This window comes from Eptesicus fuscus, chromosome 10, assembly GCF_027574615.1.
Source record: "Eptesicus fuscus isolate TK198812 chromosome 10, DD_ASM_mEF_20220401, whole genome shotgun sequence".
Classification (NCBI taxonomy): Eukaryota; Metazoa; Chordata; class Mammalia; order Chiroptera; family Vespertilionidae; genus Eptesicus; species Eptesicus fuscus.
In genome coordinates this window covers 60,146,623-60,161,022 of record NC_072482.1, presented here as the reverse complement: position 1 = coordinate 60,161,022, position 14,400 = coordinate 60,146,623, and the positions used below count along the sequence as shown (strand labels likewise).

At 50.5% G+C, this 14,400-nt stretch overlaps 1 protein-coding gene across 4 annotated transcripts in view; it reads right to left on the bottom strand.

Annotated features, from left to right (window-relative positions):
- FOXO3 (forkhead box O3) overlaps positions 1 to 12,492 on the bottom strand; it is a 114,373-nt gene extending 101,881 nt beyond the window's left edge. For 3 of the 4 annotated variants that reach the window (XM_008156670.3, XM_054721714.1, XM_054721713.1), the window contains exons 1-2: positions 12,210 to 12,492; positions 10,362 to 11,118 (exon numbers count right to left, since the gene is read on the bottom strand). In XM_008156670.3, coding sequence (XP_008154892.1) covers positions 10,362 to 10,979 — 618 coding nt within the window. In that variant the 5' untranslated portion in view covers positions 10,980 to 11,118; positions 12,210 to 12,492. Of the gene's footprint in view, positions 1 to 10,361; positions 11,119 to 11,267; positions 11,286 to 12,209 lie in introns of those variants that run through there. The other variant, XM_054721715.1, reaches the window with a different exon arrangement.
- Between the last annotated feature and the right edge of the window lie 1,908 nt (positions 12,493 to 14,400).

Below are 14,400 nucleotides of genomic sequence, written 5' to 3'. Positions count from 1 at the left end.
CAACTGCCTCCAGCCCCGCCCCTCCCCCACACCGTGGCTATATTCAGTTATCAGGCAGAACCGTTCTGTCTGCTCTGCATTTATCATAGGGTTTCAGACTATCTGCTGGACACAATCCAGGCACTACTCACCTATCTTTACTAGGAAACTGAGAGTTCTGAAATTTTTTTCCAACACACACAGGAGATTAGTATTCTGCTAGCCACATTTTACCTGAGGGCGCATGGGTTCTGCAATTCCTGCAGCCATATTAAAATCAGCATCTTAGGTCCTACTCATAGACATTTTTACCTTGAAGACAAAAGCAGTAAGCTCTTCCACAGAAATAAACACTTTAACCTGGCCAGCAACTTACATTATGCAACATTTTCTGTTTCTGTCTTGGCAGCCTGCCTCTAAACCCTAGTAACTGCATTGCAAAGAGTCAACCACTCACAAAATATGTTTAATGCCTTTAATTATGAGATCTGATTCCGAAGCCAAACTTCTGCCAGGAACTTCTTGTAAATACCGCCTCCCCCCCTACCCCCAAAATCTGCTTTTCTTGGTACTGGTGTCAACCTTCACCTGCCTACCTAAAGCCTAAGGAAGCAGAGACACCCTGTTCTCCCAGGGGAGAATTTCTCAGAGATAATAGCCCAACCCTAAGGATTTCTACACACCATGTCTCACTCTGGTAGTTCTGAACAGTACACTTTGTATCTGACCCACAGTAAACCACAGTCACACAAGTCAGTGAGTGACAAACAGAAAGGAATCCCCAAACCAACAGGTTTTTGAAGGAACTCTAAAGCCACTCCTCCGCGCCCCCACTGAAAAGCCCAGGCGCGGACTCCATGAAGCTACTACTTCATGCAAAAATCAAGGGAAGGAGCCTAAGGCACGGGTCCAAGTCCGCGCTCCCATCAACACACAGAGGGGTGTTAGTCACCTGAGTCAGCCACCCTTGGAAGATAAGCATTCAAGACAGTGCTCCCAGGGATTGACGCGAGGATCAGTGTTAATATTGACGCGAGGATCAGTGTTAATAATGTAAAGAAAGTGGCACGGAGTAGCAACTTTTAAAATAGCAGCTATTTTCAAAAGGTATAAACTTCCAGTTATAAAATAAACAAGGCATGGGGATAAAACATACACCAGGTGACGGTAGTTAATAATACACACGACATATTATAGTTAATACTACACGTTTGAATGTGTTAGGAGTGTTAAATCTTAAAAGTTCTCATCTCACACACACACAACCGGTAACTGCAGGGACGGAGGTTGATCAGGAGCCGAGGGACTCTAGAGGGATTCTGGGTTAGCTGAACCACCTTCGGAGATAATGAACCTGACAGGGCTCCATCTTCTCAAGCCCTGACAGGAACAGGGAGGAGAGGATCCTGCTTCAACACCTCCTTCCAATGAGGAGGCCTGGAAGGCTGGCCGTTCTAGACCAAAGCTGTCATCCAGACCACATGGCCGTACTGTAAATCTCACAGCCCGGACTCCACGGGGACTGTGAAGCCACACCACCAGCTTCCCAAACGGGGCCAAGAAGAAATTCAGTAAGGGAAGTGGAGAGGGAGCCGAGGACAAGCCATGGCAGAAATGGGAGGAAGGGAAAAGTCCTAACAGTTCTCATTAGGAAATCAAGGAGAACTCGTGCCTCCCTGCTTCCCCTCACAGCAGGATAAAGAATGAAATTTAAGTTACCAGCAAGTTGCCTATGAATGATTAACATTTTAATTCTAACCTAATTAAAACTTTATTCTCTATCTGCAACCCTGCCTGTCCCTCTCTTCCATCCCTGTGCTTCTGTGTCCTAATGTTAGCACAACAAGTTACTACAAATTTAGGGGCTTCAAACACCAAAAGTGCCTTCTCTCAGTGCTGGAAGTCCAAACTCCAGGTGCTGGCAGGGCCATCCGCCTCTGAAGGCTCCAGGACAGGATCCTGCCTTGCCTCCGCCCGGTGCGCCTGGGCTGGGCCCGGCATCACTCTTTGCCTCAGCCTTCACTTGGCCTTCTCCACATCTAGTGTCCTCCCCTCTTCTCTCAAGGAAGCCAGTCATTGAAATGAGGGCCCACCCTCGTCCAGTATGACCTCATCTTAATTTAACCAATTACCTCTGGAAAGAGCCTATTTCCAAATGAGGTCTCATTCTAAGGTCCCAGGTAGACACGAATTGTGGAAGGGATACTTTCCAACCCACTATAACTCCCAAATTAAAATAAATCACCAAAACCAAAATATGGAGCAAAGTGGACGAAAATGACAAATTATGGCATCACAGAACTGTAAAAAACTTCAAAAGTTACGATCTCCAGTGGATCCAGGACGACGAAATCTGAGTTGGAAACGATGTAGTTTTTACCATTCTCTCAACCCATGGGAAACTGAAGTTTTGGAAAATATCAAAAGTCTCAACCAAAATAGCACTAAAACAGATTACACTGATCCGGACACATTATATACTCTGAAATTTGGTATTAGGTATAGATGGACATTCACATATATGGTCAGAAGTGGAATAGCAAAGAGATGAAAGGCAGGGGAGGAGATTTTTCAGTTAAAAGGGCTTTCATTTAACTACTTGGGGATGGGACATGGACATGAGTTTTAGAAGACCAAGGTTTCCTTTAAAAAGTTACCTTAGGTTTTTAACTGCCCCTCTTCCAAGCTATCCTTTTATCATGACGACGTACGCCCACAGAGAAGCATGACTTATTAGATCTTGATTGTTTGTAATCAAGGTACCACTTCAGCTATATGGGGAAAAATACTTGAGATCAGCTTAAAATCTTGTGTACTCCCTCTGCTGGCTCTGACTTTAAAATAAATTATCAATGGCATCAGGAACCAAGTTATTAATTTCTCCAAACCCAAGGGAAAAGATGACATGCATTCTCCCACACACACATAAAGGTCTTAAATAAGTAAGAAATTACAAACATGTACTGAGAACTCCCAAAGGTGGGTGTTGGGTTTGTTTATGGATTCACTCCAGGGGAAAGCTAATGCAGCTCATCTGCTTAGGGCAGCGGTCACCTCCTGCATCGGCCTTGCCCTCTAACAAGGAGGCCAGGAGCTTTCCTGGCTCTGTGTTCACCTCTCCACCGAGGACTGGGGTGCATCTGGGCATGCAGACCCGGCGAGCACCCAGAAGTTAACCTGGCATCTTCACCATAAGGGATTACCCGAGCAGCCAGTTACTGGAAGGACCTCAGCCCATCAGAGAAGTTAGTCCGTTTCATTTTGTAATGTGATCCCATACTAGTTAACCGCCGCACTGCAAAGGAAAAAAATCTCTCACAATAAAAGTCTAAAAAAAAAAAAAAAAAAGTCCAACTGAAGAGTGGAAGACGCACACTCTAGAAAAGCCCAGAGTACTCCAATCATATATTTACGTTTTACCATCCTCTCAACTCATGGGAAACTGATGGAGCAATACATCACAAAAGTCTATGGAACAATTAAGAGTTTAAATTTTTTTTAAAAAATCTATGAATACCTGCTACTTTACTTCTTTTCCAATTGGGGAAATTGTGATGCTAAGAAATAAGAGTTGTTTGGTTAAGAATAAATGGTTAAAGGTACTGAGTTTGTCTGTGGCGGTGATGTGATCAAAATTGGGGTCTTTTATCACAATCACGAGCCTAACCACCTGTTCAGAAAACGCTACCTCCAAAGAGCTACAGACAGGCCCCCCTGAAAAGGTCCCTCTCGAAAAGACGGCTTGCTTTCTCTTCTCCCTTCATAGGTGACATCTATTTTCCAATCCATGGACATAAAACTTCAAGCACGTCTGAGACGGATGCCCCCGAACGCAGAACATTGTGGACAACGTAGCTTTATACAACTTGGCTCCTATAAGTGGATACGTCAACTTGAGGCGGAACAACTCCATGGTGACTCTTTCTGGACAGTACATATTGATGCTGCATAAAGTGGGATACACACACAGGTGACAGGTTAGGTATCAACTTTCTCTTAATGGAAGGTCATCCCATGATCAGGTGTCCCTCGGTTTCTGTGATGGGTTGTGACTGGCACTGATCAAGTTTTTTCAGGGACGTCTACAGTAGGAAACAAGACACTGTGAGAAATGCCTTAGATAGCAGAGCAGCATGTCACAATTACACCACTCCATATCAACATCAACACTAGGAAGTCGAAGATTTGGGCCACCTTCCTAGCTACAAGTATCCAAAGACTCTAGCATGTGACATAACCTAACTCCTGAGTCACCTCCTCCGCTTTCAGCGTCAAGCCCCGGAAAAGGCTATCCCCTCGTGGGCTCAGGACATGGTGACCCTACAAGCAGCTCCAAGTATCAGGAACACTTGTTTGTTCGGTAGACACATTGCGTGCTGTCTCAAGGCTCCTACACTGTCCTTGGGAATATACAGGAGTCACAGAAAAATGACAAAAGAAACAGGCAGGAGTCAGGGGTGGGTGGGGTGGATAAAGTAGGCCTCTTCAGCAAGGTGAGCTGAGAACGAAAAAAAAAGAGAAACACAGCCACTCTGTGTGAGCCGGCCTGGAGGAGGGGGAGGGGAGCAGATAGGAGCAAATGAAGTAAGACTTTGCAGAAATGGAGGCCCTGGCACGAACAGCTGTGAAACCACAAGGGTGAGCAGCAGGCATTACTGAACAGTAGTGCTCTGGGCTCACGAGGACACACTGTAAACCAGTTAGATGCTCTCCAAGACCTCCTTTAGTTCTGAATTTGAGGCAAGAACAGCTGCAGATGAGTTCGTTTGTGTCAAGGCTCCACACCCACTCCAGGGGGAGGTCAGTCCCACCAGACAGAAATTGGGGCTCCCAGATCAGTCCAGGGCCCCAGATCCGCTCTAATCTAGGTGGATCTGGGAAAGCCCAGCTTCTCCCAAATGGCAGCAGCATATTACAGTGGCCTTGCATCTCCAAAGCAAGATGAAAATAATCTGCAGAGAATTAAAGGCCAGCTTCAAGCCAGAGCTCAACACCAACTTTGCCATTTGCAGAGCTGAAACACTAGGGAAAGCAGAAGTACACATGTGAAAAAAAAGGCAAGAGAATGGACAATAAGGACAAGTTCACAGAGCACATATTTGCATGTTTATTTTCTGTCTTCCCCCAATAGACTGTGAACTCCTGTGAACTGAAACCTCATTTGTCTTGTGCTACTACTAGATCTCTGGGGCCAGCAGAACGCCCTGCACACAGTATGCCTCTCATAAATATTTGCTGAATGAATGAAATGGCATGTGATGCAAACGGGTAAAAAGGATTTTCTCTTCCCAATCTTTTACTCACTTAGTGTACCTCAGCTGTAATATCTGCTGATCCTCACTCATCTGTATGTATGTCATCCCAAAGTACTTCTTTAGCAGCAAAAAGCCAAAGTGAATCTTCAGGACCCCTCAATTTACGATACAGGAAAAGGTGTGGAGAAAAATGAGGAGTCAAGAATAGGATCAAGGTTGTTCCCTACAGGCAAGATCAATGTGTATGAAAACAAAATAAATCCCATACTCTCTCCAGCTTCAGAAATAAGCAATGGGTAAGTGGGATACCTCACCAGAGCTCACAGGCCTAAACAGTCTTTTATCTTTGCATTTTTTAATCAAGATCTTTGGATGGATGGAGTCTGCTTAACTTTTCCAGAGCAAGTAAATGACTTTTTAGTGGGACAAGGCCTCTTCATTAATTTACCAAATAAAAATATCTTGCAGGTTTTAAGTAAGAATCACGAGTATTAAAAAGTTTAACTACAAGATGTTCTTGTATGGTGTCAGTCTCTTAAAATAGAACTCTCCTAAAAGCTCCTAAAAATAAGTCTGCATAGTTTCATTTCATTTTCTAAGGAGATAAACATATCAAAACAAACACTTCGCTTCTTTTTTTAAAGAGACTCTCTGCTACATAGGGCTCACAGGTCGAAGTCCAAAAGGGCCAATTTCTTCACTTCATAGGTCGATGACACAGCTTTGAAAAAGAGGAAAACAGTCCCCCTAGTGTATTGCTGCTGTAGGAAGAGGAAGTATATTAGTTGAGAATCACTGACGATGACAGTACTGCCAAAGGAAATTACAAAATAGCATTTTGGCAACATGGGCCCAGCAGAAGAAAGATTCCTCACACACCACCATACCTGGCCCTTTGGTGAGTTACTCCAAAGGTGACTAAGGTCAAAATGATGAGACAATAAGGAATTATTATGACTTTGTCATTTTGAAACTTTAAATATGTATTTTTTTAACCGTAAAAGTGCAGTTAAAGTAACACTTTCTTAATACAGTATGTTGAAAAAGAACCGAATGCATTAATCTAAAAAAAACTGGAACAGTGGGCACGTAAACAAGATGCATGTGGCAGGTCAGCCCTCATCTCTTCACCTGGGGAAGACGCTCTACGAGTGCACATTATCCTACGAAGGCAGACTCGGCCTGCTGAAGAATCACCCTCTGCAGCAGTACCCTACATTTGTGAAACTGTGTGAGCCACCACAGAAACTCATGGCTGCATAATAGCGCAGTGCCCTGATCCATGGGCGACACAGGTGTGTGCGTGCACGTAGGAGACAAGTGGTAAACAGGCCTTCCAAGGCAAACGCTGGAGTCCTAGAGGTCTGCCCAAGTCAGGAGGAGCCACTCTCCACAGTTTAATTATGGGTGCAGTGCAAGTAAGTTTAATGGGAATTAAAGGAAATGTAACCTTTTCCCCTCTTAACCACATCTGACTATTCACTTCTACTTTAATCCTGAGGTAAGGGAACCTGTGAGAGAGCCACCACCTTTCTCCCTGGCACAGCAGGTATCTGACAAACCTAAGTTAACCAAGAACATCCTCTTTTTGTTAAAATGCTATCTTTTTTTTGCCACTTTTATCGCGTCATAGTTCCCAAATACACATACTGATAGGCACTGGACAGCTCTACAAACAGGATGCACTCCTCCGCCTCCATCAACATTCATCTGTCTTTCTGATGCTGAAAGACTAGATTGAGAGGCAAATATGTTTTTCAAGAAAGCAACCTCTACTTATGTTAAGGCTACACTAGTTACTTACGTAGTAAATGACCTTTTAAAAAGATCAATTTAAAGAGGAAAACCTTGTGATTAAGAACAAAGATCTCTAGTACTGCGGCTACTAATTACCTCTGTACTAACTAGCTGTGTGATCTTAGAAAAGTCATTAACTTCAAGAATCAGGTTCTTCGCCTATTAAATAAAGGGTTGGACTAGATCAACAAACCTCATCCTGGCTGTATATTAGAATCACCTGAGAAACTTCAAACCTCCCTCCCTCCCTCCCTAAACAATCAACACTAATCCACCCACCAGCACAATTAAATCAGGTTCTCTGGGTATCGATACTTTTTAAAGGCTCTCAGGTGATTCTAACATGCAACCAGGGCTTCAAACCACTGATTCGACTCTGATCTCCAAGGCCTCCTTCATTCTATGACCCCTAGAGTCATAATTCTGGTTACAGGCTCTCATAATGCATTCGCCCAAAAAGCCACAAAAGAAGTAAGGCCTGGACCCTGCCTACTGTGCCTATGTACACACATGTCTAGGAGACAGTAACCTGAATTCTAGACATTTTTAGAGGTTAAGAACTCGAATACGTAACTCAGAATGAAAGTAATGTGGTTTAAATGCACACAGATGCTTCCAAAATGACTAATCATGATAGGATTCAACTCCTGAAACTTGGACCCATGAATATGGGTCACAATCAGCTCCTGACCTCTCTCTTTTCCCTCTTCTTCTGCCCCCACTAAACCACAAGCACAAATAGGGTTGGCTAGTAGTCATAATCAGAATATGAAACCAGCCCCAGTTTCAAAGGGCCTTCTCCATCATCAAAGATTTGGAAGTTCTTGCATGGCTGCATCTTTTGATAAAGGTCATCTTACAAAAACTCTTTAAATGATAACCCTATAGTCTTCAAGAATTAGTTATCACATAATACTCAGAAGTGGAACTGATGTAACCATTTACAGTAAAAATAATCATAAAATGTGTGCCCTGTATTAAACATATTAAGGTTTGCCGAAACCGGTTTGGCTCAGTGGATAGAGCGTCGGCCATCGGACTGAAGGGTCCCGGGTTCGGTTCCGGTCAAGGGCATGTACCTTGGTTGCGGGCACATCCCCAGTGGGGGGCTGTGCAGGAGGCAGCTGATCGATGTTTCTCTCATCTATGTTTCTGGCTCTCTATCTCTCTCCCTTCCTCTCTGTAAAAAATCAATAAAATAAAATAAAAAACATATTAAGGTTTGAGAGTTTCAATTTACAATATTTCATAAAATTTTGGTTAAAGCGAAATAAGACAGCAGAGAAAGAAAAAAGGAACTATGAAACCAAAAAATGTTTAGGACATAAAACCACCAAGTTTATGACTAGGCCCAAAATCTCAACTGCAAGCTGTGCAAGCTATAATAAAAATATAATTAGCAATTCAGTTACTTTTGATAATATCACTTTCTCACATAATTTTTTTTAAAAATCAAATGTTATTTTGCCTATAAGGACAATAGCATGAAATTACTTCTTAATGGTAAAATCATAGGAAAGCTGAATACCCTCCCTACTTTAACTTTATTAACTAACTTTAAAGTTAGCTAACTTGCAATTAATAGTATCTATGCACCAAATTCAAAACATGCAGGACTAAATTCCAAGTGTGAGAAACTTGAAAAATACTCCAAAACCCTAAATCTATCTTCCTAGATCCTGTAAACTCGCCCCTTCCTGATACTGTACACTGAGATTAACCCTTGCTATCCACTTGGAAACTCAATTTTGAAAGGTATCACATCAGCACTGCTGTGAAACAGAACTCTCGGCCTTTCTCTAAAGAGCCCTCCTATCACACAACTGGCACTTCTTTGCAACGCAATAAAATTAGATCATATGTAGCACTCATACTGTCAGCATTTGTTAAAGGAAATGGAACAGATTTGTGGAATAATATCAAAGCACACATTTTGCTTTTAAAGTCTGTTTAATCTAAACAAGGTTTAAATTTAAACAAGGCCTCTCCAATACTGGCCATAATTTTTTAAGGAACTTTACAAGGGCTTTATTTTTAAGCAAATTAAAACTCAATACACTAAATTATTTAGTTTTTCATATACAGCCTCCTCTCCAACGCTTCAATTCTCCACTACATGTTATTTTATACACCTATTGAAACCCAGGAAGATACAGGGCTCCCCAAAGACAATAAAGGAAGGGACAGAAGGAGGAAGCAACTAACTCTTTAATTAAAAAAAAAAAAAAGCAGCAACTAATTGCAAATAGAAGCAACTGATAAGCAATCAGTATCTCCAAATGCTCAGGAGTCTCTTTCGCCTGGCACTGACACATTCATATCTTGGGGGAAGGGGCCAGGAGGAGCTAAGCAGCTGGGTATCAGCAAGGGCACAGGAGCTAATCTCTTTCGATGCCCAACTGCAGGAAGTCATTACATCATAGGCCTTTCCACACCTCTCTCCCTACCACGTGTCCAGTGCCCCCAAGAGGCTGAAAAGGAACAGTAGAGCGCCTCTCTCCAGGTTCACTTACTGGTAGAAGCCATTACAGCCTAGCCCTGCCACCAAACCTCCCTTCCAAAGGCCTAAGTGAGGCACCGGGCCTCCAGGCCTCCACACCTGGACCCCACCTCAAACAAGGCCAGAGTCCAGGCCTTGCAGCCGGAGCAGCAGGTGCGGCCACACCGCGTTGAGATGGCAGAGCTGACCTCTTCCAGTCCCCAGGACATCTCAGAGGCTACTGGGGACAGATTCACTGAAAAGACCTCTCTGCGCAATAAAGGTGTTAACGGAGAGCCCGCCAGGGAAATATCTGCAACCACTGGTTTTTCTAGTGACAGCTGCATGCCGGTGGACGTTAAAACATGGACCCAAGGGTTCTCACCCAGCTAGTGACAACGCACCCAGCTCCTGGAAAACTCAGATCCAACTCCTCCTCCAGGCACCGGGTCCCAAACACAACCCCACGTCCCCGCACTCCAACCGCGGCGTCCTCGCCGCACCCCCGCTAGGGTGACTTCTACTCCAAAGTTGGCCTCGGACCTACCTGCTCCGCGCTGTCCCGGAGTACAGCTAAAGCACTCTTGTCCGTCTGTCCTTCCCTCTCCAAAGTCCCTCGCCCCTTCTCAGAACCTGGCCATGCCCCGAAACTTTCCAGGGAGCCTCCTTCCCCCCTGCGCCCCAGGTACCCTTCCTTGGGGGGTCACACCAAACTCCCCAAAGACCCACAGCCTAGGCTCTCTGCCAACCCCAGTCCCCAACGCCGGTAGGCGCGCTCGACGAAGCGAAGGGGAGTCTGGCGCTGCGCAGGAGGCCGGCGAGTCCCTCCACCGCCCGAGATAGGTACGCACCTTCCAGCCCGCAGAGCTGTTGCTGTCGCCCTTATCGTTGAAGTAGGGCACGCAGCGCACCATCCACTCGTAGATCTGGGACAGAGTGAGCCGCTGGTCCGGGGAGCTCTGGATGGCGCGAGTGATCAGGTCGGCGTAGGACAGGTTCCCCCAGGCGTTCCGCCGCGACGAGCATTTCCTCGGCTGCCCGGAGCCCCCAGCCGCCCCCGGCTGCGGCGGCGGCAGTGGCTGCTGAGGCTGCAGCGGCGTCTGCGTCCCTCCGCTCAGCGCGCCCGCCGCGGGGGCTGGCCCAGACCCCGGGTCCTGCCCTCCGGGAGCCAGCAGCCGAGCCGAGTCCTCCAGGAGCATCCCGGCTCCCAGCGCGCTGCTCCCGCCGCCGCCGATCGCCATGGCCGAGCCGGCCCTCCCGCCGCCGTCCTCGTCGTCTTCGTCGTCCTCCTCCTCGGGGATCATGGCATCAGCGGCCGCCTCCCCCGAGGGTTTGGCCGGGCTTCCCTGGAGCTCCGGCCTCTGCAGGGGCCACGTACAGGAGCGCGGTCGGCTCTGCGGCTCGAACTCCGGGTCCAGCTCCACTTCGAGCGGAGAGAGCGGGGCCGGGGAGGCCGGCGCCTCTGCCATCTTCGCCGCCCGCCCGCCCGCCCGCGGCTCGGGCTCTCGCGCTCCCCTTCTCGGCCCGGGCGGGGTGCGACGGGGGAGGGACGGGGACGCTGCGAAGGCGAGGACTCCCGGGCGCCGCCGCCGCCGCTACTGCCGCCGCCTGGGGAAGTACGAGTGGAGAGAAAAGGGGAGTTGGTTATCCCGGTCTGGAGCCCAGTCCTCGGCAAGTCTTCAGCCGCCGCGCCGCTCCCCGACCGCACCGCGCCCGCCTTCCAGGAGCAGGCAGACTTGCAGACGTGCGTCCCGAACCTGGCGCAGCAGACACCGCCCCCTGGTCAGGCCGCGGGGGAGACGCCGGCGAATCGACGGGCTCGCACGGGGTAGCACCCTCCCCCCGCCGCCGCCGCCGGAGCTGCAGGTCTCCGGGGCTAGGTGCTGGGCGGGGACGAAGGGGGAGGGGCGGGCCGGGGGAGGGGCGCGGGCCGCGCCTTTAAAAGCGGGCGGCCCGGGAGCGGGCGCAGCCTAGCCTCCCTCGAGCCCGAGCCCGGGCGGGCGTGCGTTTGTTTATGTTTCGCTCGGGCCCGTTCGAGTGCTTCCCGCGGCGCCGCGGCCCGAAGTCTGGCGTCTTCGGCTCCTCTCCGCCTCCCCGGTCCGGCAACCACCGCGCCCCCCTGCCAACCCCCTCCTCGGGGACGGGCCCGAGGCCGGGGACAGCGCAGGCAGCCCCCTTCTCCCCTCTCGGCCCGCGGGCCGCGAGGACGAACGCGGGTCCGAGTGCAGACGGGCCCTTGTCACTTCCAGAAAAAAAAAAGAAAATACGGGAAGAAGGGGGGCAAGCAGCTTGGCGGGTGTTCGCAGAGGGTCGAGCTTAGCAGAAAGGGCTACTTTGGGGTTTGGTGTGGTTTATTTTCTCACGGACGCTCTGCCCTCCACCCCTTTCCCAGTAAAGGACGGGGGGGGGGGGGGGGGGGCAAGTCAGAACATAAATCTTCCAACAGGTCGGGAAGCGCCAAGTCTCCCGGGTCGCAAGAAAACCCGGACCAGCACGTTCATCACCTCCTTGCTCCCGCTGCTGCCATCTTGACAGTTTTCCCCCCCTTCGCACAAGTCCTTTAAAAACACGAGCGGGAGAGAAGAGGGGCGCGCAAACCGAGTCACGGGGAGGGAAAAGGGAAGCGCCTGGCCCAGCTCGGAAGCAGATCCGGAGTCACCGGGCAGGCGGCCGCCCCGCTGCACAGCTCCGGCGCCTACCTCGGTTCCTTCCCTTCAGGGACGAGGGGAGAGGACGCACAATCCCGCGCGGGCCCGGGGCACGGCGAAGGGTCGCGCAACCTTGGCGAAGGAGAGGCGCTCCGGCCGCCACCGCAGCCCGCCCGAGGAACCGCCTGTCAGCCTGCGCGCCGCCGCCTTCCACATTCCTCCTCTTCCCTTCCACGAGCAGGGCGGCCGCGGCAGCAGCACAAAGTTATAGACACACGCAGGGTGCCTCAACCTAAGATGACGGCGGGCGGGTGGGTCTCCGCCCAGGGGGAGGGCTGGGCGGCGAGCCGGGGAGTGCTGGTGTCCGTGTGTGTCTGTGCGCTCGCGTGCGCGCCTGCGCGGCTCGGCTCCGCCGGGCTGCAGGCGTGGGTGTCCCGGCGCGCGCCGCGGGCCAGGACTCGGCGGGCTCCCGCAGCCTTCCCCGCCGGGGATCCGCCTCCCTGCCCCAGAGCCTCAACGACAACAAAGCGCGGTGCGGGCCCAGGAGAAGAAGGCAGAGGGGGGCGCAGAGCCCCAAACGCTTTACTAGTGCAGTGGATTGGTATCCTTGACTCACGGGGCAGGGCGCCTCGCACCCAGGGTCCCCGTGGAGAGCGTCCTCCGCTGGGCTCTGGGTACGCCCTGGTGTCCGATTCCCATGCAGAACCCGACACCAAGCAACACCCGAGATAAGATGCCGACCGCAGATGGCAAGGGTTACCTCGGCGTGGAAATACTGACAAGTGAAGATGTTGGTCAAGCCTTCAGGACTTCGATAAGCTGATGCCCTCAGATTTGATCCGGCACCAAGAGGTTTGCACTGAATCTCTTACCCGGAACGCCGGACCGAAATCGTGTTTCACTTTTCATGGATTTCGTGGCAAACGAGGGGAGAAGTGTAACTAACTCAAAAAAAGAAAGGCAAATTATTCCCCCATTCCTAAACGCAAGGGCAGATTTTGAACAATTGTGAATGGGAAATAATTTGATTCTAATTTGCAAATTGACTGCAAACGTCTAATTGTGCATTTTTTACTTTTTAAAAAAAAAAGACCTCTTTACAAGTCTTTCTCCAATTATCAGTGCCTAAATCATTCATCTGTGCACTAAGAATGCACTACATGCTACTTGCACCTCAAAACTTAATTTTTTTTATCTTAAATCCTTCCACTGGAGATAGAGTCTAAAGCGGGCTCCGCAGCGCCCCACACACAAAAAAAGCCCAACCCAGCCTACGCAGAAGCCCGCCCACCCGGCCGGCTCCAGGCTCCAGGCTTTGCGCAGGGCCCCGTCACTCAAGTGACGTGCGGCCCCGCCCCTGCACCAAGCTAGTTCGACGCGTACAAACAGATGATGTCATTGTATCCACACGCGCGTGACCCCAGAGCTCCACACCGCGAAGCCATTCGCTGCGCCGCTTACTCGTCAAGCCACGCCGCGCGCTGACTGGCCGCGGCCACCATTCTCTAGGTCCCGGACGCTCCTCTCCGTCCCCCGCCCTCCAGCAAATAATAAACAATCGAGTAAAATTCTAAGGAGCGGTGGGAGGTAGGAGGGGAGGAACCAGAAGCCAACCCTCCGCGTGCGGAGGGAAAGTTAACCGGAGGGGGACGCGAGAGGGCTGGAGTGGTGACGGGAGGGAAGGAGCAGACCTGGGGCGAGGCGTCTCGCCGCGAAGCGGAAGCATCAGAGGAGGAAAGTTGGGGAGCACTCAGCGGAGCGCGCCTGGCATCACACGGGGGCCCTCGGGCCTGGGAGCCCCGGCGCGCAGGGCTCGGGGGCGGCACGCGGCCAGCCGAGGGGGAGGAGCCTGAGCTGCGCCCGAACGGCGCGGGCGGAGTCGGCTGACACGTGCGGGAGGAGGGCGGGCGCGCGCCGCACTGGCTCGCCCGGAGCGCGCGGCACCGCCAACTGCGCGCGCTTGTTTACCGGCGCACGTGGGTGTTATTTTTAAATGGAATGTAGTGCTGGCTGCGCGGGAGAGTGGCGGGAGCTTGGAGCCGCCGCGCTCGCTGGGGGACGCGGCGGGGCCCGCACCGCGGCTTCCCGAGGGCGCTGTTTGCTGGCCATCGAGGCTGTCTCCCCTGCGGGCTTCCGGCTCCGTCCGAAGCTTGGGCCGGGAAGCTGGAGAGTGAGTTTCACGCTCTGTCCAAGCCTTGGCGTAGATGACGAGTTCCCGCCGCCGGGGAACATTGTCTTCTCT